The 24,072-nt window shown below is 30.8% G+C and overlaps 3 protein-coding genes across 5 annotated transcripts; 2 read left to right on the top strand and 1 right to left on the bottom strand.

The window, feature by feature from the left end:
- Nucleotides 1-417: 417 nt before the first annotated feature.
- On the bottom strand, nt 418-11,569 carry LOC125076249. Its single transcript, XM_047688337.1, has 11 exons — nt 11,412-11,569; nt 11,120-11,248; nt 10,748-10,946; nt 9,696-9,982; nt 9,413-9,620; nt 9,263-9,337; nt 9,063-9,178; nt 7,024-7,152; nt 6,094-6,201; nt 5,925-6,005; nt 418-5,831 (listed from the first exon to the last, which is right to left on the bottom strand). Exons 1-11 carry the CDS (start codon nt 11,478-11,480, stop codon nt 5,679-5,681), a joined length of 1,554 nt encoding a protein of 517 aa, XP_047544293.1. The 5' UTR covers nt 11,481-11,569; the 3' UTR covers nt 418-5,678.
- A 1,363-nt stretch (nt 11,570-12,932) lies between these two features.
- LOC125076260 lies at nt 12,933-15,805 on the top strand. Of its 3 annotated transcripts, XM_047688355.1 has the most exons (8): nt 12,933-12,990; nt 13,083-13,175; nt 13,526-13,604; nt 13,854-13,991; nt 14,081-14,229; nt 14,668-14,771; nt 15,223-15,386; nt 15,688-15,805. In XM_047688355.1, the coding sequence occupies exons 3-8, from the start codon at nt 13,543-13,545 to the stop codon at nt 15,782-15,784; spliced, it is 714 nt and encodes a 237-aa protein (XP_047544311.1). In that variant the 5' UTR covers nt 12,933-12,990; nt 13,083-13,175; nt 13,526-13,542; the 3' UTR covers nt 15,785-15,805. The 3 variants fall into 3 exon arrangements, with proteins under 3 accessions (XP_047544311.1, XP_047544310.1, XP_047544309.1); XM_047688354.1 differs by lacking the exon at nt 13,083-13,175 and having other exon boundaries at nt 12,954-12,990; nt 13,511-13,604; XM_047688353.1 differs by lacking the exons at nt 12,933-12,990; nt 13,083-13,175 and having other exon boundaries at nt 13,443-13,604.
- A 1,248-nt stretch (nt 15,806-17,053) lies between these two features.
- LOC125076238 lies at nt 17,054-21,229 on the top strand. Its single transcript, XM_047688307.1, has 3 exons — nt 17,054-17,824; nt 17,979-18,110; nt 19,597-21,229. The coding sequence occupies exons 1-3, from the start codon at nt 17,101-17,103 to the stop codon at nt 21,204-21,206; spliced, it is 2,466 nt and encodes an 821-aa protein (XP_047544263.1). The 5' UTR covers nt 17,054-17,100; the 3' UTR covers nt 21,207-21,229.
- Nucleotides 21,230-24,072: the final 2,843 nt, after the last annotated feature.

Genomic DNA, 24,072 nt, shown 5'->3' on the forward strand with positions numbered 1-24,072 from the left:
GAATCTAGTCTCTTTAAAATACTCGAAAAAAAAATTATGATATATTTATACCGCGTAACAATTTTTTCTAAATTAATTTTCAATTTCAATAGCCAAAGATCCATAAGATCACTCGTAAGTACCGGAAAACTGACTGAGAATGCTTCATTGATTTTAATTATCCTGCATTTTTTTTAAATAACTTGTATTTTTTTTAAATACCAGAAACAAGGTAATTAAATAGTAAATTCATAACGAACCTAAAATATATGTAATACGAGAATAACTCGTAACCGTTGAAAAAGTGTTAAATTCTCTATTTAATTATTTGTTAATAAAAATATAAGATACATTTATTCGAAAGAAAAAAAATGAGGCTCAGTTACACGATACCTTTTCAATTATATAATAAAAAAAAAAATGTCAAAAAAACTCGTTATTGATTTTTAAGTTTAACATAAACTCTTAATATTTTAGTTCATTAAGTATTATATCACACACAAAGACGTTTTAGTTTTCTGAACAGCTTTTCCCTATACATTTTAACTATAGCAAATTACACACACCTCTGTGCGCACAATTTGATTAAAAAGTGATACAAAGTTTTCTCATCACGTAATATATAGATTTGTCGACTTATCGTTCTTAACGTTCAAATGTTCTATTGTGAAATAGTCAATTTGGAGTAATACTGGAGTAATACTTATATACAAAAGTATAAATAGAGTTTAGGCATGTTTTTATTATAAGTGAATACTTGTATATATGTGTAACAGGTGAAATGTCAGATATACGATATAGTTGTGCATGCCAGCGATTTGCATTCACAGATAACCTAGACGAACTTATGTTTCGTTCACCTAAGTCTGTGTGTATTTATTAATTTTAGGCTAATATTAGTTACAGTTTATATACAATACATTCATACGGTCGACTTTTTAGTTAATCTTTATTAAATTGATCGCATAGCATACAATATAACACACACTCGACAAAATAATATATTTATTACCTAATTTGATGATGATGACAGTTTGCATAGATCTGTTACGTGTAAATCGCAGCGTATAACTTTAGACAAATGTGCACGCGCTATACGATCGCGGTACACACGAAGACACTACAAATCGACGTTCATAAATCGCTTTACAATAATTGTACGTATACTCAACAAACGTATTTTATTTTACACCTTTTAATCGACATGAAGAAATATATATATATGGTATATTCATGTATTAATGTTTATTCTGAATTTGAGACATAGAACTATGTATTGCGGCCTACGAAACTATTGTACGCTATAGTCAAGCCTACTATTTCAGAATGTCTATGTTAGACATTCAAATATTTTTAAGTACTATAGAATTGTTGCATACCCTCATTTCTATCATTAAAATTGTAAATTTAAATGTTATATATACGATATAAGATTTAAGATTACTAGAGTTGATCAACTGGAGTCTGTACTACTGGTGCTCCCTTCTCATCAAAACATAAAATGTACAATAATTTTATTTTACGTTCTCTACTAGATATGAATAATCGTATCGTTTTCGAATTAAAAAGTTAAAATCATCGTTCAAGAATCCGTATAGAAGAAATAATTCGAGATAGAATCGTTAATGATCGGGGGCATATCTGATATCTGTTATCGAAACCCGCTTTCGAACTTAACAACTTCGAATACTAAGTTTTTAATCGTGTAGGACATCATTTATGTGCGTTCTATAAAACTATCCCTAATTTAAATTTTAAACTTACTATACACACTATTTGAATTAATTTGGTAGAACGGTTGTATAGTTTTCGTCGATATTATTAATATTATAACTTTTACACATCTGTTACTCAAATACAACATTTTCACTTTTTCATTCATATTTACATAAATATAAACTATAATAATAGTGGTGTATTAAATTTACAATAGATAGAAATGATACTAACATATCTAAGGCACAACAATGCCATATTAACCGTGACATTATTTTAAGACAATTAGTACCTATACATTTATAATATACTGTTATATATGAATCTATTTATTACTTAGATATAACATGAATAATAATAGATTCGATAGTATTATTAATAATAATGTAATAAATATTAACTACATATAATATATACGTTTAAAGTATGACCATAAACATCGTGTGGAAACGCAATAAGCAACAAAAATATCTGATAAAGTATTTTGTTTGATTTCGGAGTTATTGGGATTTTAATAAAAATAAACTATAAGAAATATATGTGAAAAACTCCAATCTTTAAGAATTTACATTTTTTAAATTTCACGAAATGTTTTCAAATCAAAAATCGTGTTGGCTTTTTCCAAAATCAATTTTGCCATAATATTATGTAATAAATGTTATTATTTATTTTATTTTAGTCATCTGTATCCTGAACCTAAGAATGTATAATAAGCCAATTGTTAAATATATAACGTCATTATACATCTACACAATAATTTCTGATATATTTTAATACCGTCAAAAATCGCTTTTCAACGTAATATGAACGTGAATATATATCATATACATAGATCGATTCAATCACAAAGGCGCTCCTCTCCACGTTAAATTTGTATCGGCGTGCGTTATACAAAGAGGTATTCGTCTGTGTGAGACTACTTAAACGTAAAGTACAAATTAAATTATTTTTGTTCAATTTATTTTATTAAAAAATAACAATTAAACGTGGACCGGCGAGCTTCTCGAGTGATTAGATCTATATATATATAACATATATTGTCCTATGATATTAGCGCTTTAATATTAATTACAGTAGACATATAATTATATTCAATTATTTAATAACACACGAATTATTAACTACAATATTTATAATACAATATTTCATCGAATTTATATAATAATATAATGATTTTAATGTGTATTTTTGTTGTACAAGTATAGTTTAAAATATTTTCAAAGCGACAAATATATAAGTGCGAGAAGGTATATAAATAAAAATAGAGTGTTAATGCTGTAGTAATAAAATATGTATAATGTTTCAATGTTTGTTTAAACATAAAAGGAACGTCACTGGCAACACCATGTCCCACAGATACATAATAATTTTGAATTAATAACGTTGCCATCAAACCATTCAAATGCGATAAAAATAAAAATAATGCTAGACGAATTTTGTTTTAAAAAAAAAAACGAAAGACGCGTCGTCTAACTTTTTGTATAAATATCATTGTCAAATAACGTTTTTAAGAGATTACTCTTACCGTCCGAAGTAATTTAAACCCTAATAGACTAAATGACAGTTAAGTTTAAATATCGATTCAAAGTAAATCTCAGAATATAACTCAAAATAAAATTATATAGGAGTTGGTATTGTCAAATGTACTGATATATAATTATGATGTTACTGTTAGATTGTAATCTATCTCGCGAGATTGTAAACTGTCGAATGATTGAAAACCGTAACCTACTGCTTCCTAATTAACGAATCATTTTTAGTAGATTATAATCTACCTAAGTCAATTAGATTTTAAAAACTAACCTAACCAAAAGGTATCGTTATAAACTATCGAAATTGTGTTCGTTTTTATTGTAAACTAAATCACCGTTCGTAAACTTTTGATAGTTTATAATCTCGCGAGATAGATTATAATCTAACAATATTTACAATTTTACGGTGAAATATACACATTAAAATATAAAAAAGTAACTGATAATTAAATATTTTGTACGATATTATTACATATTTAAAGTACACGCGCTTGTTATACTCTTTAAAATACTGAGAAATCGAAGAGAATATCATTGCTTTATCTGAGTAAGTCTTTCTGTGGTCTGATCCTAAAAGGGCCAATATAAAAAAGTAAGGGTAGTACTTTAGTGTTATCAGAACAAATTCAATGTCTGTTCATTGATTTTATTCTGATAACTATGTTGGTTGTTTACATAACTTAATGCGTAATATAGTTGGGATTAGTAATGTTTTGGTTATGCCATATAAGCATAAACATATGCATTATCCTTCAAATTATTTGGCAAATGGAAATATATGTTTAGAATGTTACACAGAAATATACTTTGGCCCTTTTAAAACGAGGCTACAAGATTTGTAAATTATTTTACCTCTGCAAAGGCAAAATTAAACTAGACATCGCCTATTTATATTACTTTTTATTAATTTACTTCGGACGCACGAACTGTACCAATGCACTAAAAAACGCATAGATCGATACGAACATTTTATTAGTTGCTCGAAACAATATTATACAACTACTGGAGGAGTCACTTCAGCTCCCACGTTAAAAAGTGAAGAGACCAAAGTCATCATATAAGATCTTTTTCTGTAATACTGAAACGTTTTCTTTTGCAAAGAATTACTATTGATGGTGTAAAAAAATACAAAAATCGTTATCTTTTTGTTTTTTAATCTACATTGATTGTATTAAGTTTTCTATAAAAATGGGATAGTTGCTGGAAAAAAAATGTCCGAACGTAAAAAACCTGTCCAATATGTTTTAGTTTTTTTTTTTAGAAACTTAATCTCGTGGAATCGATTTTAATTAATACGATTACGCGAGCTCGAGATAAGAAAATGAAGTAGATTTTAGATCGATGTTGTTGCAGTCGAAGCGATCGGAGTTCATTCAATTATGTAAAACGATTTTTTGCACAATCGCCATTTCGTGTTTGAATAATAGATTTAAAACCTTGTTCCGTTTTAACTAGAATCTATTTTTATTCAGTCTGTTTGTTTTGTATTGAATGATTTGATAAAATAATTTGTTAGTAAAATTGTCTTGTAAAATATTTAATATATCACGAGAACATAAGAATCTGGATGAATATCCTGCCAGCTACAATACAATTTGAACAAAGAGAACGTTTATAATAAAAACTGGGAATTGCTAAAAAAGAGACCGTTAAAAGCATTTCTTGTGTTCAGCGAGTAGACGCCAGAACTGAAGTTGCCAATTAAACGATGTTCAATACGCCATCATTTATCTTCCACGGAATATAATAAAAGCATAAATAATTTTCAATTTTGAATTTATATATCGTAATTTGATGATAAAGAACGTTATAACATTAAAAATTATAGCTTAAAATTTTTCAACAAATCTAAATAAATATGATGCTATTATACTCTGTGACGTAATTACACGAAACTCATTATCCGTTCTTTAATTTACACTCAGATAAATTGTCATTGAACTAAAAGTGCTTAATATCGAAGTGAAATATCAACATGTACGAATATGTAAAGAGAGAGAAAGAGAGAGCACACATGACGTCATAAATACGCACTAATAACAATTTGCCCAAACGAGAATCAAAGATCAAGTTCGTAGTATAAAATCATGGTCGAGAAACAACTGAATTTCGGAAAAAAAATAAGGAACAAAATCCAAACATTTATTACAAGTAGTATTACAAGTACCTTTGAATATCATAATAGGCAAAACGCAATTAGTGCTGTCCTAAACTATGCATGTCGATAAACATTTGCACACATGTAAAATAATACTTTAAGGTATCTCGTCGATATAATAAAACATAAAACTTACAGTTGCGATCGTTCCCTCGCGTTCGGTCATATCCTATATTTACACAACACAATTCCAAGAGTTCGTCTCATAGTCAGAGAGCGTCCATCTCTTAACGTATGAACAAGTCATTAGGGTTTATCACTAGTTTATAGATCCTACCCATGTCAGGGCTCAATCATTGTTGCACGCTCCGAGAAGCTTCAGCATCCTGACGTGTGATGTTGAACGCCTCTGTCTTCAAGAAGTCCACGGTTTTATACGCAGAATCGGCATCAGCAGAGGAATGCGATTTTCCGTGTATAATGCTTAATTTCTTGAAGTCTTGCGACTAATCAAGAGAAAAGATAATGTCAGTACGTTTCAAGTGTATAAAAGAGTTAATCAACTTCAAACATGTTTTTCTCATATTATGATTACTTACATTAGACGAAGGAGGTGTAGACGTATGAAGATCGAGATCTAAATACTGCAATACATCCGGTTTCGATTCGTCACATATTCCCTGTAAATACATCTCCGATTACTTGTTCTGTTCAAAAATTCTTAACCAAAAAAAAAAAAAAAAATTAAAAAATATTTAAACAAATTACCAATCCAGAGAAGTTGTACATATTGCCGATGCTGTGACTTGAATGACGAGGTTTTAACGCCCTATCGACAGCCGGCGGTAGCGTCGAAAGATTGCAGTACTGCATTGACTGCAAAGACATATCTATGTCAGTAAACCTTAACGAATAAGTCACACTCAAAACTGAAAATATACTGAATAACCAAGTACTTCAGTCAGCAGCATCAAAACCACTGCAAATCCAACACACATGCACAAAAACCTACAGGCTTACATAAACACACGTATACAGACTATTACCTCAAGACCGTCTCGCGAAAATACAATACACAACAAAAATACAATGCATTTTATATATAGAATGAAAAAAAAAATGAGTAAAGTCAAATAAACAACTTTGAAATCGAATCGACGCGACATCTTAAATAAAAGTAACAATTTGACTTTATTTGTAGGCTACTATTTCTGTATTATGTATAATAACAAATTACTACAACAATATGCAAAATATATATATATATTTTTTTAAATAAACATTATTTTTATCTTATTCGATTTTGGATAGATGTTTATTTCGTATATCCCTGGTATTCGAAAAAATTACATTCTGAACGTCGACGATGCTGCTATCGGAATTTTGGAGACAAAATTAAAATGGATATAAGGATTTAAGGGGAATTGTTGTAATATAAATAGAGAATAGATTAAGACACATTGATCAAGAACTGTTTGTAATGCATAATATAGGAGAACTATAAGCAAATCCAATGAAATAAATTTAAATCTTGCATTTATTTATCTATACGCCTTCGTCGTCGTGGAATATAGATTATCATCATATATGTACATGACGCACTGAGCACTTCGTGTTATCAACATCGATGCAATGCTAAAAACTCTTCATTTTATCAAAAAAAAAACAACTTTTAATAATAATAATATAACAACTCACATGTCCCATAGCGGCATCATCTTCATCATCCGTGGTCCGGACGCAGTGGCTGATGACGGAACGGCCGGGAGACGAAGGCGCCGTGTTGTGGTGCGTTTGACGTGGCAAGCAAATCCAGGGGAATGGAGACTAAAGGATGACCATCATTGTTAAGACTGACATTATGACTAATTAAAAAAATCTTCTTTAAAGATTATGCAATTGTTTGGAGGTTGGCTTATAGAAAGAGAAATATTTTAAGAACTTACACGGTGATTAAGAGGCCTAGTGTTAATAGTATTGAAATCAAATTCAGAGAAATCACGATTCGATTATCATCGTGTTAGCAATAATCGAATTTTTTTCGATACTCATCAGTTATAAGTATTTCGTTGATCTCCAGAAACTAAAGTTTAGATTTTAACGAAAATTGAAAGATAAACTAGGATTTAGAAACAACAATATGAACTTAGTAAAAAATAAGGACATAAACCATTATGTCTTCTTCGCGGAAAAAGAAACCGCGTTTTGTTGGAATTAAAGCAGCAATCGAAACCAAATCGATTAATTTAGTCGATTCCCAAAAGACGTATATGATTCAAATTGTTACCATTATAGAGTATTTAAATACATTTTGCTATTAGAAGAAAATAAAGATAATTCGATTATTATCAAGCAAGGAATAGTTTTATGTATTTAATTTGGTGAAATTGAAGTAGCACTAAAGTAACACAAAAAAAGAACGAATAAAGGATAAATGTGACATTTATTATCTCGCTGAACATAGCTAAGCTTTCGATTCGTTCGATTTCGTTCCGAATAACGAAAAAACAAATTCTAAACGTTAATATATATTATAAATTCTAAAAAGAAATATTAGGGACGACTAGTAAAACTTACCAAACCAAACTAAGCTAGTTAGTCCTAACTTATAGCATCCTAATTATTACATCGCGTATTCGAAAACCGATTGCCAACCACGTGAAAACATAAACCAATGACGAACTAATAAAAACAAAAAAATAACTATCAATCCATAAACTTCAAAATACAATTAGATATTTAAGAAAACAATGTTTAAAAAAAAACCAATTCAACCAAAACCGACCACGACTATGAATTCTACCTAGAAATGTGAAATGAAACTCGACGTAGCGCTGAGTAACGTCACGTCGAGTTTTATTTCAAAATGAATTTCCCGAACTGCCTGCACCTTTATATATACAGAGAGAAAACACACAACACCATCTATTATACCATTAATCAATATAGTTATAACGATGTGATGGCCGTCTCCGTGTTGGGCAAGGGAAGTCATTTTTAATGAACCACTTATTTACAATAGTGCCTATTATTTTCAACGTGACAGTTTCGTTGCAATGCATTTATTGAATTATAGCACAACGACATGAAAATACTACATTAGGAAGGGCAAATAATAACATTTATACACAATAACTAAATAGAAATATAGTTAAATATGAATTTAGCCGAAGTAATATATTTTTTTAAGATAAATAACTATCACGGTCTCTAAAATAAAGTACGATTTTTAGTTATATAGAACCAAATAATAACGAGATTCGGTAAATAAAATTAAATTATACCTTAATTTACGATATTATCTTTCAACAATTAAATTATAAACAATAATTTTCGTACCAGGCGCCTTCACTGTAACTAGTTTCCGAACGAACTGTGCTAATCTTACCGCCTGTAACCCTCATTATGCATTTATTCAAATATCTTGTTATGTCATAAATACTGGCCCAAGTCAGAAAATATATATGACAATATTTCAAAACAAAACTCTTAAAAATTATATGTCATTTACAAGGACAATTTGGAAAGTTTACATACCAATTTTGGTGTAAACACATTTAGGCTTTTTCTCAATGAATATAAATAATAGACATACACAAATACTGTAATCTGTCATAACGGGAAAGTTCGATTTATAAAAATCAATTGTATAAGCAGTTTTAAATTGAATCCAAAAAAAAACAATAAAAATATCTCTCTATAATATTAATACTGAAGGTGTATAAGTTACTACTTACAGTATTTTCTTGAAATTCGATTGGTTCTTGAACTTTCGGTCCATGGAAAGATTCACGATGCGCTAAATCTTTGTTCAATGAGAACGTTTTCGGTGGACGCGGAGGTACCGGCGGTCCTGTCAGAGATAATTTGCAATGTAATGCAACTCATAAATCACACGAACTATAATTTTCTTTACATTATTAGCTAAATAATATACCATCATCACCAGTTCCATTATTGCGTTGTGAATTTATGTTCAACCTTGTGAAACTTTTCGCCACCGTTACCTCCCCTAGAAAATTCATATAATTATAAAACTGGCAAAGATATTAAAAAAAATAAGGATTTGTATCGAGTTTTTTCTTACCTATGTTATATTGACTAGCGTTCAGTGATCTACATTCGTCCTCACTGTTAGAATCGTTTTCCGATTCAACTGCAACATTGTTAATGCGTATCTGAGGTGTGCCGTGATACGAATATGTTTTGAATTTGTTGCTAGCGTCAGACTTATCAAAGGTTTTTGTGCTGGTTACAATATTTTTAGGATCAAATGTGAATGCTCTTTGAGTATCCTATAAAAAAAAAATTATCTTACAATCAAGAAAATAATTTATAGATATCCAATAATTAAATAAAAATTTATTTACCGGAGCACGAACACCTGTAATGCATTCCGATATTGGAATATATGGTCCAGTGCTTTCACCGCAATCATACTGATCATTTGCGAGGGCAATGGCAATTTCTTGATCATTAGATACCAAGGAATTATGTTGGTCATTCGTAGCTACAGCAGTGTAGTGAACATTATTTACAGCTGGTGATGAGCTAGCTTGACCATTGACAGCGGGTGTTGCTGGTTGGAAATTTGAATTAGATCTTGACCTTGCATGCGGGTGATTGTCTACAGCCACTGCATGGTTTTGGTATATGCCTAAAAATATTCATTTTCACTTCTTATTCACATTTGGCTAGTAATAAACAATAATAACAAGCTTTATAATAACATATCAAATTGCATACTATAAATTTAATTCGCATCAAGCCAAAAAGTTCATCACGAATCACATCAAATATGTTTTTAAATCTATTTCTTAAAATTATTAGTATTCATTTAAGATGTGCAATTGCAGAGTTATGCATTTTTATCTATAAAAATACAAATATTTTGAAAGAGCAACAAGTATTTGTTTATGGAACATACAATAAGGTTAGTAACTTGATTCACTTGCAAACAATAATATTTCATCCATATAGTTTGATGTAAAAGTCGCAGTAGCATATCTCAAAATATTAAATTGTCAGATAGCTATTAACTACACATTATTTACATTTCGTAAAGAACAACTTGCTTCGCAAATAAATTATGTTTTATATTCAATCCATTTTTATTTTTATTGAATTCAAACTTATCCATTGTTAGGTTAAAATCAAATTAGCAAAAATCATCAAAGCATGCACATTAAATATGAATATGTTTTAATTAATAGTAACCAAATCAATATTGTTGTAAAGCTCAATTACTTTATAAAAGTTTTATGTTGTTCATGTAAAAAACCAAGCCTGATACTGTACATATTATGTTTATGTTAGTTCAATATTGTTTTACTAATAAACACTTCTAAAACATAATTATAGAAACTTCTTTATACAAAAAAAACAAATCTTGAATAGAAGAAATTAATATATTATAACTTACCAGAAAAACTTGGCATTTCATCAGTTGCACGTAAACCACATACACTACAGATTGCATCGACCCATTTTTCCATTTCGGATTCACAATCAGCTTCAAGATGGTATGTTCGTGTTTGCGTTTGAATTGTGAATACAGAGCCACGTAGCTTTGGGTCTGGTGCTCCTTGATTTGTACGTTCCATATGCAATCCAGCATCCACCTACAATAACATTGTACAGTAAACAACTTTATTCAGATAATATGATTTCCATATACTAAAGTCATGAATAAATTCTGAATAATAAGTATTCTTGCTGAAAATTTATGCACTAAGCATGAACTATATAGCTACACATACTTAAGTTTAAATGTGTACTGGTTACTGATAAGTACCTGCTCACAGAAATCTAAGTTGATCGTACCCTTGAGCCGTCTGCAATTACGGTCGGCATAATAATCTAGGAAATATTGCCCTGGGAGCTCACCCGACTGTCGCAAGGCAAACCACCTTCTCCGCCATTTCTGATTCAACAAAAAATGTATTAACATGTAAATTTACGTAAAAAAATACTTTTTTTTTTAAATAATAACTTTTTCCTAAAATGTAAATTACCGCAAGTAACCAACTAAATTCCAATCTGTCAACAAACTAAAACATAAAAAGAAGTTTATTAAATTTACTTACAGTTCTCCAAATACGTTTCGAAGGTGGTGATTTCGTAAGCCAACCCTCGAACACTATGTTTTTAGACATTTTTTTTTTAAAAAAGCCTATCCCGAATTTATGAGTCAGAGAATAAAATTTATTTACGTACAGTATGATAACGCACACCAATGAATGGATTTCCTTTTACTCACGAATCTAGACACCGACTGAATTTAACACAGATAATTATAAACTTTCCTACTTAAAACGCAGGCACGTTACAGGCAACATAGTGTAATGTCAACTTTCAACTACCGAATCAATAATAGAATAACCGGTAAAATCTAATTTTATGAACAAAAGTTTAGTGATGTGGTATATTAAAAATTATTTACGATTAATTGAACTTAAGACAGCAATTTTTTATTATTATGTTGTTTTATAATTCTCTTTTAGCAATATTAAGTAAGTATACTTGTCCTAACATTATAAAACAATATGTTTAAAATATATAACTATACATATTATAATAGTGTCAATTTTTAGTACTAGTAATAGAATAACTAACGTGTAATAAATTTACACTATAAACTGAGCGTGAATGGTTTTGTAGATTTTTATAATATCCCATCACTACAAGATATTCTATAAGACCATTCAATCTCTTAATTCCAAATACTTAAACTTTCGTAGCTGGTTATTTTATATATTTCATTATTGTTTCTTTCATGATACTTAAATAATATATTTTGTTATTTTTTCAGGCACCTCTAAAAGTGTGGGTTTTTAATTAATAGCTTTCGTTAAGATACTTCCTAAATTTATTACATTTGTTAGCATTAAGTATTGAGGATTTTATTAAGAACTTCTCCTACTACAATTTTATTATTTTCTATGGATTCACGAGAAAAGTATGAATCACACTCTCACAAAACGAGGATTTATTAAAATTAAATATTTATGCTTTATTGCTAATATCTATGCTCGCTGAGCATAGATATTAAAATCACAGTGTAGCTTTTATTTATATAACCGATTTAATTTACATATTAAGTATTGTTGTAATGTCAATATAATTAAATAGTCATTAAAATACGCTGTGTGTCAATGTCACAACTCCACAGCAGGTCACTTAGCGAATCACAATATGATATGAGGTCGTCAATTATGTGCTTCGGGCACTCTTCAAAATAATTATAATTTTAAATTTATAACGCTTGACAGGAATGAAACAATACCTACTACTGTATAAAAAGTAGGTCCAGGAAACATCCAGGAAAGGTAATGGCAGTGCGTACATCCGTACGATACGACAAGGCCTTATAAGTAATTGAATAGTGACAGTAGCGTACATTTTAAAGCATAATGTTAAACTTTTTATAAGTTTTTGATTAGATTATATTTTTTTATTAGTTTTTTAATAAAATATTATTGGTTATTTTTTTTTTAATCACACGTGATAATTAAATACATCAGTTTCCGATTTCGATATTTAATTAGTATTATCTGTATTATTCAACTGCAATTTTTCGGTTTAAACTTCAAATTTTTAATTTCAGATAAAATTACTTCTAAAATTTTTATTTTAACTTTGTAGCATGTGATATCTCACGTTACGGTGCAATAAAATATTTCCTTTTTAAATATACTTGGGGTAAAATCGTACCGATCGAATTTCTGACAATTTCGAGTACCTTTTTTTTGTTTCAGACGCCATAAGCTAATAAAACTGCTTCTATTGACTGGAGACCAACATATAGAAAGTTGTTCCAATCCGCTGGTATCGGCAATGATCAACAATCGGTAAAATTTGATCGGTACAATCATACCCCATTGATAGTCGTACTCCTAACCCAATTAATCCTACTTTTTTATTTATATGAAGTTTAATTTCAATTCGTGTCAATTGATCTACAAATAAAATAATTATCAAAATAGGATAATTTGTTAGGATTGTTGAATAGGTAAATAGCGTTCATAAAAGTCTTAACACAGACAAAACTCAGTCAGTTACAATATTTTAATAACTTAAAGTTGTCTTGATTAAATTTGCTTTCGTAATTTAGTCATTTTGCGTAAAAAGAGTGTTAAAATATAATTGTAATATTCAATTTATACATGTATGTATGTATGTAAAGATCAGGTATAATTAGGTAGTGAAATCTCAACAATGTCACATCCAAGTTGTCCTCGCAGCAATGTTGCGAAGTTTAAAGCTTATCATCCAGAAAAGTAAGTATAACTTAGCTTTATGCATACAATTCAACCATACTTGTGTCAATTTGTTTATTTTAACCCGCGTAGCAAATAATTACAAATTTAAAATAAACAATATTTTTATGTTAACAACGTAAGAACATTAATATATCGTACGCATTTTATTAAAAAAAAAGAAGTTAAATCTAATCGACGCGCGCTACTAAAGCGCACCGTATTATTAATATTAACTAATAAATTAATATTAATTTGACAATACCACAGATATGCTATTGATGATGTTTCACCAACCTTGTGTACTGATGAGAGCTTGACTCCGAACCAACCTCCATCGTTGACTCAGCGCACCATCGGAAAATTTCTGCAGCCTTTAACTAGAGAACTGGTAGAGATACCACCAAGGTTTATATTATATTTAAATAAATATTTGTGTTAGCTAAAACTGTATTCTTACTTAGAAAATTAAATTATAAAACAAAAAAAAAAAACAGACCAACCATAGACGAGCTGCCCGATGCAGTGATTGAAAATATGGTAAAGAAAGACAAAGCATTTTGGGTTGATAAACCTGGAGCCAATGCATACAATCTTCACGATGCCTATTACAATTATGGTATGACCAGTGAAAAGGTGTCGACTCGTAAGTATTGCAGGAACCATTTCTATATTATGTAATTTGGACAATATTAATAATTCTTTAGAGTACAAACAACACAGAATGAAAGAGCAAGCTCCATTTTGTATAGGCCAAAAAGTTCGTTATGATGTTTCGAATGTACTCACCCTACAATCAGTTTTCCAGTCTCATTTCTCTTTAAACCAAAACTCTTTTACTTGATTAAAAAAAGTGAAAGTATTTGAAATAAGTGTTTATATTAGGTACATAAATAATGTATCAATGTTAAACATATTATAAGATAAAATGTAACGTTAATTTTAATGCTTCATCTAAATATGTACTTAGGTAATACAATATGAAATGGTAACTAACTGTACACTATATTATACAATTAAATAATTATTTCCTTCCTTAATCCTATGAGGTTTTCATACTGTCGTCACAATTATTATTTAACAGCTCATCAGGACGTCTTTCCTCATTCCTATCAGTATGACCTTGACTGCGTTAAGTATAGGCGCAAGCACGCTTGTGATGGATTGAAACAGCCACAGGGAGTACAGGTTTTTACATTTTCTATTGAACTTAATGTTAAGATAAAGAGAACAGTTTTTTTTTTTTAATTAATAGCGATTACGTTAGTATTCTGTAGGTAAATATGTTATTGTATTGTTTCTAGAAAAATTTGAATCGCTTTTTATTTTTGAAAATTACTTCGTAAATCCATCCAAATCCAAAAAATATCGCAGCTGAAAAATGCAAAGTTACATTACATAAGAAATGTTATTCAACTTTTTTTTATGTGTTATAGTTAAACCGATTAGCAAATGTGTCCTGATCGTAATTAGTCACTACTGCCATATGCACTGGTAGTTTAAGCAACATTAATCATTCCTTATATCATCAATGGAATATCTATTTCATGCCATTAATTAAATTCTGCGCCGGATGGAAAACTTCACCTACAAACTTGACTTAAATATTTTTACCTGTAAATAGTAGAGTATATTACAGAAACAAGTCGCTGCGTATTGTCGGGAATGTGATAAAAAGATTGACATTAAAATAGCACCATCTCCAGCATCCACTTCAGGCTCAACGCAGAAGCGATGGAGATATTATCCAGACCTGACGAAAACATTATCATCTAAAGAAATTCGAGAGCTGATGATGAATGAGTATGACCAATATTATCGAGAATTAACAAATGTTTGATTTCATATTGTAAAAAATAAGCTAAGGTTTTCTTTAATTATTATGTACGGTCTTCTTCTATTTCCTTATTATTGATAAGAATAATCTTGGCTTATTTTTGCTGGTACGGATTGTAAAATAATTTTATAGGTTTTATTCAAATTAAAAAATATGATGGAGCACAGTACATATTTAAAGTAACTATACTTATTTAAACTAAATGGTTTTATTTAACAAAAACTAAAAATTTAATATCTAAATTGCTTACGTATATTTTTTTTTCAGGGTTGGCAGACCGTTTAAGAATGAAGCTTGTAATTGGTACTATAAAAATTATCCCTCAGTAAAATATGATTGTATAATACGTAAATTTTCTAAATAAAATTAAAGCTATACTTATGCGCGTAAATTTTCATTTCTTAAATAATTTTTACTCCTAATTTATTTTTCAGAAATTTGAATTTCTTTGGTTGGTAGTACAAATTTGTCATATGAAATATTGGAAGCTCCATATAATTTTATATATTCTAGAATTAAATTTGCGCTAGGCCTGACTAGACTGAATAATACGATACATTTAGTATAATTACTTTACATACATACATACAAATAAATTAAAAAAAAATCTGTGCCTTTATTGCAACACGACACAATAACATCTTCAGCTAACTATTGACATAGGTTAAACTTAAATTATATATATATTTTTTTTAATTTTTGCCGACCCCCAATAAAATTGGGATAAGGGCAAGAGATGATAATTAATTAAATTATTATATGAAACAGATAAAAATTTACACCACTCATGAATAACAAAACAGTTTATTTTTTTTAATGAAATTACTGATCAAATGTCGAAGTGCAATTCTACAAATGAAATTTTATCATGGAAGCAGAAAAGCAAAAAGGCGATCTAATAATTTGTCACCACTACCCGTGTAATCATTGTAAGGACTTGCGTCTAATAATATTAGAGATTGTATATTTTATACAATATAATTTAATATGATATTTCCATAAGTATGATTGACATACATTTATTGTGTATGCCTTAATTAAAAACATTTAAGAGTTATTTTTATTAAAGTGAGCCACCATTCTGTTGTCATTTTAATGTCACGTTTGCTTAACATACTTTAAAGTACGTTTATTAAAAAGTTTAGTAAAATTACGTATATTTATTCAGAATAGTCAGATACCATTACTGGGAACTGCTGCTATATACTGGGGAAAAATATAAGGGTTTAACAGATTCATTATTCAAAGCAGACAAGAAAATCTTACAACTAATATTCGAGACTTTGGTATGGTCAACAAGCGTTGGTGAATAACATTCTAAACTGGCAACTACATAAATTTCAATCAATAGCAAACACTAAATATCCAATAATATTTAAGTGAAAGCGCTCCGATTTCTGATTCCGTCCTAACTTTTAAGAGCGACTTATAGATAAATATTAAAATAATAATATTAAGATATAGCTATGTGAATACCTAACTGGACCTAAGCATATGCAACCTTAAGTTTCATTTACGATAGAACAATATATACCATTAGAAGAAATGAAATTAAAAACAATGTACGTGACGTACTATTCTTTTGTTTAACTATCACTTTCAAAATTTTAAGTATGTCTATAAACATATATTAATAAATCAAATAAAATATAAGATCCCATCCCCAAAATAAAACCGAAAATGACGAAACAGAACGATGGGCTTTTCCTCTTAGAGGTCCTTATTGATAAAATAATTTTCATTAAAAGTCCCTGTTTTTCTGATAAGGATTTTAGGACGTGTATTAATATCAAATGTCCGGGTGTTGAACCACTAGAGATCTGTGACGACGAACCAGGAGTTTGCTTAGTGAAGAATACCGGCCCATTTATCAAATCCTTTAACAATGGGAAATCATGCCTTTTTTCTTTAAATGAATCTGAAATCACTACTGCTATGACTAAATATCCTATAAATGTTTGTGTGTACAAGTCTCTACCGTGTGGATGTTTGCCGACAAAAATAATAATGGGGGAATGTGAAATTGATATGACAAAAGAATTTGTTGAAGCACGCAAAACTTTTTTGGAAGATCCAACCACTGTCAGCTACCAAGCTCTTAAAGATTCATTTCGAATCGTTGGACCTGATGGTTCTGAGACCGGAGAAATCGTAATGTTTTTACGTATATCCTGTTTTGGAAAATTAATTATTACTAGATTTCAGGGCCCGGGTGGCCCACCAAATTTAGCAGCCGGTAAAAATTCAGCAATCGTAGACAGATCATGCACTCCTACAAGAGAATTCCAAAGCATCCAAGATCCATGCGCGTGCGGAGCAGCACGAGGCAATTTTAATAGTGGAGTTGCAGGTAGCGCAGGACCACCCTGTAATGTTGGTGGAGGAAGTGGTGTATGCCCACCAGGTAAGAGTGAATTATGAATATAAATATTTGAAATGATTTATTTAACCATATATACATTGATTATATTTAAAAAAAAATGCATATTGATTTATATCTTAACACAAAAAAAATATTAGTTTTAAAAAGTTTATTTTAACTATATGTACTATTACAGCTAAAGACCCTTATAACAGTATGCCCTGTATGGACCTTGACGACCCTTGTTACTGTTCTGGCCCTAAACCACAACCAAAACAACCGATGGTTTGCAGAAATACTGATCAATATTGTTTACACGTACCTAAAGGTGAGCATAAATAATTAAGTTATAAAATATTGTTAATAGGATATTTAGGTATGAAAATCAAAAATTTTGATGACCAGGTCGCAGTAAGCAATTCGAAGAAATAGGTACAAACCTTGGTGGCAACGAGCTTAAGATAAAAGTCCCTGCTAGTGCTTCTATTATAAAAAAAATAAGTCAGACACATTGCTCTATGCAATGTCCTTACTCCAAAAACACAGACACTGGACCTTGTGAACCACCATGTGGGAAAAACCAAATAAGTTTAGCATTGCCTTGTGAAGACATTTGTTGTGAAGGCGCACAACCTACTGGCACACAATTCACCTGTTTAACTGAAGGTTGCCTTCAAGCGTCAAAACACGGTCAACAAGCAGCTTTGGCTCGTGGAGATGTCAAGCAACATGAATTAGCTAACCGGGATGTTTTTGTATTAAAAGTAGCCAAGACAGCCGTTCTAAATGAAAAGAAATGCAAATTTGAACTCGAACTAGCAACTCCAAAAGGACCAGATAAAAAAGCACCGATAAAGAAAATTAATACGTGTCTACAGTCCGACCTTGATTGTGAATGTTGTGTTCGAAGATTAAAAAAACCAAAAGGAAAAAAGAAGCGATAATTTCATAGGATTACCATATAGTTAATTTTTAGCTACCGAATGACTTACTTACCAAATGAATTTAACAAAAAATGTATTAAACAGTAGGGAATATGCATATGTCATTATCTAAGCCTTAATATTTATTACACTAATAAAATAGCAGTGGTCAGCTCGATATCTTACACTTAATATTTGTAGCAAAACATAGCTTAATTTTTTTGTAATCGTTCACATGGACCGTGATGAAGTTAAAATGGAGTTAAAATTTACCTACAAAAACTTCTTATAAAATACTTTAAAATAGTAGAATGAATTGCTTGTAAATTGTAAGTATAATTTATTTTTATTGAAATTATAAAATGCATGCATATTCCCTGTTGTGCAGATTGCTGTCCGACTGGAAACAAGGTTGTTTTTCAATTGCCTTCGGATTCGTGTGAACTCGGCCACAAGCAAAGAGCGCACTTCAAGTTCACTTCAGATGGAGTAGGTGATTTAGCCAGAGATGAGCCAGGTCAACTTACCTCAACAACTTCAGAACACTACCCAGGAGTTGTATATGATTTCCCTAGACAAATAATAAAAATGAGAATCGGCAAGACGATTGAAATGCCGGGAAGGAAGTCAAAACTTGAATATCAATTTATAACACCAGTGATAACACATGAAAAGATAGTGCCAGTAAGAGAGGCGCGAACAGCGCAGTGTGCACAAGCGTGTACTAACTGCTGCTCCTTTAATACTAGAAATTAAAAATTCCTTGATGCATTCACGTTTCTTATTGTAATTTTTGTAAGAAATGTTTGCTAAATTAATAAATTATATTTATATGGTTGTGGTTTTATGACTTGCTTATTTTAACTAATGGTTTTTATTAATTTATCGTAGGTAATCTACAAAACATGCTGGAACAGACAAAGGAAGTCGGAGAGTTTTCATCGAGGAAAATAAAACATATCATTTATGATTTCCAAGTTTTCAGTAAACAATCTTTTTCATCAGACTCGACAAATAATGCTTCGGTGAAAACTAAAATATCTGAAACGCACACTGATATATTTTTTAACAACGTTAAAAGTACTTGGAAATCTTGGGGTTCTTTAAAGGATCTAAAGGAGACTGCCTTTTTTGGAGTAAAAGACACGTCTGTTTACATGTCTCTTTCTCATAATTATGGCCGTCTTCAAACATTAGGTACACAAGCTACCGCTTCCATTAATAAATCTTTTCAAGTTTCTGAGGAATGGAACACATCATTTAAAAGCGAGACTGAGACTACTTCAAATTACTGTTCAACCTGCTCATTATCGACTGTTCCTTTTCGTAAATATAGAGATCGAGTATCTGGAAATTTACTTCATCCTGAAATTTATTTTTTTGGAAAGAAGAAAGAACGCTCTGATAAAACGGGGATGGGATCAAAGGAATCCTACGCAAAACTACATAAAACAAGTCAGACTTCAGGTACTGCTGTAAAGAGTGGTTCAAAATCAAGTGTTCAATCCAGTTCAAATACTAGTATTAAAAGGCGTAATAGTTCTGCCGTAAAGTCTAATTTCACACCAAAAACTTCAAAAGGAGCAACAACCGCTTCTGGTAATTCTAAGTCCGTTACAATAAAAGACGAAAAATCACAAAAACCTTGTCCAGCATTGGGAGGAACTACAAAGGGGGATATGACGGCTACTGTTTCGCATATAAAAATTGGGCCTAAAGAAACATGTCCCGTGCATGGAAATGATCCTTGTCAAGGTCCTAAGTGTGTATTGGCCTCTTCGGGAAAAGAACAGGGATTAGTGAAGGTTACTAATATAAATAACCCTAGGAAAGGTGTCTTTGAAATCGTTATTCGAAAACTTACAGGGGCACCTTTAGCAAAAAATGAATTAATGCTAGAATGGACGCCGCCGCCGTCTCGTACAGCGCCGTGTAATGTGCCTTGTCCAATATCTTATATCCCATCTCGATCTTGTCGCCATTCAAAATGCAAATTAATAGTATGCCGACCTTCACCCTGTAGACCTAAATGCTCCAGAAAAAAGCCATGTGGACAGACAAGTTGTCGAATACTTCCATGTAAAAGTTGTTGCAAATCTACATGCTGTGGGAGCCCGTGTCGCCCGTGTAAGCCATGTCCTCCACAACCACCATCGTGCTGTCCAGTCTCACCGTGTAGTCAATGCGTTCAACCTTGTAAGACGCCTTGTGCTATACCTTGCAAAAGTTCACCATGCTTGAAACCTTGCCCGATTGGGCGTAAACGTCCCCGGAAATCACGAAGTCAGCCAAAGATTAAATCTCATCGCAAGAAACTTTCTCCCTGTTATAATCGTGCAAAGGCCTGTCCTGTTGTTCGATGTCGCAGTATACCTGGGCCGTGTACTATGTACTGTGGTATTCCTCCATTTTGCTTACCACGAAGCTGCAGTAAAGCTCTTCCCTGTAAATTCCCGAGTCTAGAATGTTCTTTGAAGAGCTGTTCTTCCTGTTGTGGCTAAATATAAAAAATAAATAGATTTTCTGCATCAACCCTTACCCTTTTATTATTTATTGCAAATAGTTCAACTAGCACTTTTATTAAAACTAAGGGTACACAAAGTTATCGTAAAACTGCTAAGTAAAAAATAAAACAGGATAGATAAAAAATAGTTCCTACATACATACATATCTATAAATAAAATGTACTTTTGAGACGCAAATAATTAAAATATTTTATAATGTGCGAAGTAGTTTTTTTTATTTTTTTCTCAATTATTAAGCTAGCATCGCAAGTTTATTGACTTGAAATTAAAAACTAGTCAACAGTAGATTCGGTTCGTATCACGTGAAATAGTGACAATCGACTTAAGGTGATGGATACATACTATACATTTTACAATTATATTTGTCGGGTATCACATTCTGGAATTTTTCGCTCGTGTTCTTCAATGAGTTTCGAGTTTCTTATACATAATACCTCTCCAGTTCTGATACTATATTATTGGCATCGTGTAACAAAAGACAAATAAACAATATTTGACGGTGAAATGACGCGAGATTCTTCGAGAGCTTGAATAAACAACGATATTCATCGTGGAATAGTGACTTTTTGAACATCGACAAAGTTGTTAGAGAAACTTTGGAAGTGAAATTAAAGTCCGAGTATGTTGTTATATCGCTGTCTTGTTTATATTGCCCTTTTATTTATATATAAAGGTGACAATTTGAGAAGTAATAAACATTTTTTTTTTATTTTATTTGAATATATTTTACATAATATAAATTAAGAAGTAATTCCTAGTATATTTACATAATTAGTTTTGTAAGTGACAAGGATCGATCAATAATAAAGATCATTACTATCTTTTCCATAGGGCACATGGGGCACGTCCCCAGGGCTCCCATTCTAAAAGGGCCCTGAAGAACCTCGTTTTCTTCCACATGTTTGTGCTCACGTTGACTGCTGTGTATATATTCGAAATTGCCATATTTGTAAGAAATATCTAACATATTTATCATAAGGTTTGTGACGATAGTCGATATTAAAAGTAGAAAGCTATAGACGTGCTCATCATGATAGAAATATATAAACTATAGCCATAAGATTGTACAACCAATCGAGATTCCTACGAATTTACGAAAATTACCGCACCGTTTATTTGAAACTACTTAAGGCCTGGCTATAAGCCAATTATTTGTCCATGGTAGTAAATATCTATCAAAAGGGCCCCAAATTCATTGGTGCCCAAGGGCCTCTGCATAGCTGGAGACGGCTCTGATAAAGATATCATCTTAAAATGGTGCTGGAGCGAATCATTATATCTATATCTACCCCATCAGTATTATACCATTCAGTTCACAGTTATTGTACACTAGACAACTGCAGAAGTAACTAAAAAAATCTTGGAGATTATTCAGAGCAACATTTTGCCTTATTAAGACATATAACTTTTAAAATAGGTTCGACTGTATATATGTCTATATTGTATACGTCACTGTATTAAATAATTATTAGCTCCAACAAGTGGCAAATCTTTAATGTCATCATCGATTTATAGTTAAAGTACCACTCTGAATCACATGCTCTCGGTAATGTGATGTAACTTACCTAAATAGATATGCACCTAATGAAAACTTCTTAAATAACCAATACATAATTGAGTAAATTGAATTATCCGGTCGGAAGTAAGAGGATGAACTGGGTCAAAATGATGAACCTAAAGTAAAAGATAATTATACTATTATCTTAAATAAAAGAACTAATGGTCGCCCATTGTTCGAAATTCGACCGTAAATAAAAACATAAAAAATATTAGATGCGTTAATTCGAAATTTAAGTCAGAAAAATGAGGCGGAGGACGATACCTTGTCACTACTAAAATAAAAAATTCAAATGTAAAAAATGTCATTAACTTTCATCTTTGATATGACGTGGGTTGTAGTATGAACGGAAACTATAATATATACATGTATATGTATATGAATATTTTTAGATAAACATGCGTGTGTTAAGCGTATCGTAGTGTGTGTAACGCTTCTTTAATTATTTAAACGTATTTCTAAAGCAAATTTTATAATTTTTTATGTAACTTTCTGCACTCCTCTCCACATAAAGTACTGAATTTTATACACCTCTGTCTGTCTTTTTGGTAAATAAGGGGTACAAAGTTACTGCTTTACGTATTTATATATAGACGTATGTTGTTCCTATAGTATTAACATCATAATTATCATATTAGAGGAGCAGAATGCAAATGCAAAATGCAATGTAACCTTTTGAGGATTTTCATAACATTTTCATACCTTACAATTCACGAACAAATGAAGGCAAAAAAATATGTTAAAACGGCTTTTGTAAGACTAGTTAGAGCGACATAAATCATAAATAATACATTGGCAAATTCGCTTTCTGAGTTGGTTCCGAGCCCCTGGACTGAAAATATTATGTAGTGATAATATCCATTACTTAAAATGATTCCATCCCGCAGGATTGTAAGCGTTCCTGAAAATTGTATTGTGTATTGTACTTTAAATAATCATTAAACAGTCAGCAACTGACTCAACGTAAGCCTTAATTTAAGTTACTTAGGCTAGTATGGCTCAGTAGACATAGTTGACTCATCAGGTTCATTTTTGTTGAGGAAAAAATAAATTTGTTGCTCACCATTTTTCTCCAGTATGTAGAGTTCGTTACATAAATATGTAACATTTTTTAATCTGTCTAAACTTACTGGTTAGTTATAATTTCAAGTTGGTAGATATTAGAAGAAATCCGATATACCATATATAATGAAAATCTTCTTGTGAGGGTATACAGACGATTGTTTCTGTATTTTGTGGAAGGATGTTAGGATATAACATTCGGTGTTGTGTCAAAAATAGACT

This window comes from Vanessa atalanta, chromosome Z (genome assembly GCF_905147765.1).
Source record: "Vanessa atalanta chromosome Z, ilVanAtal1.2, whole genome shotgun sequence".
Taxonomy (NCBI): Eukaryota; Metazoa; Arthropoda; class Insecta; order Lepidoptera; family Nymphalidae; genus Vanessa; species Vanessa atalanta.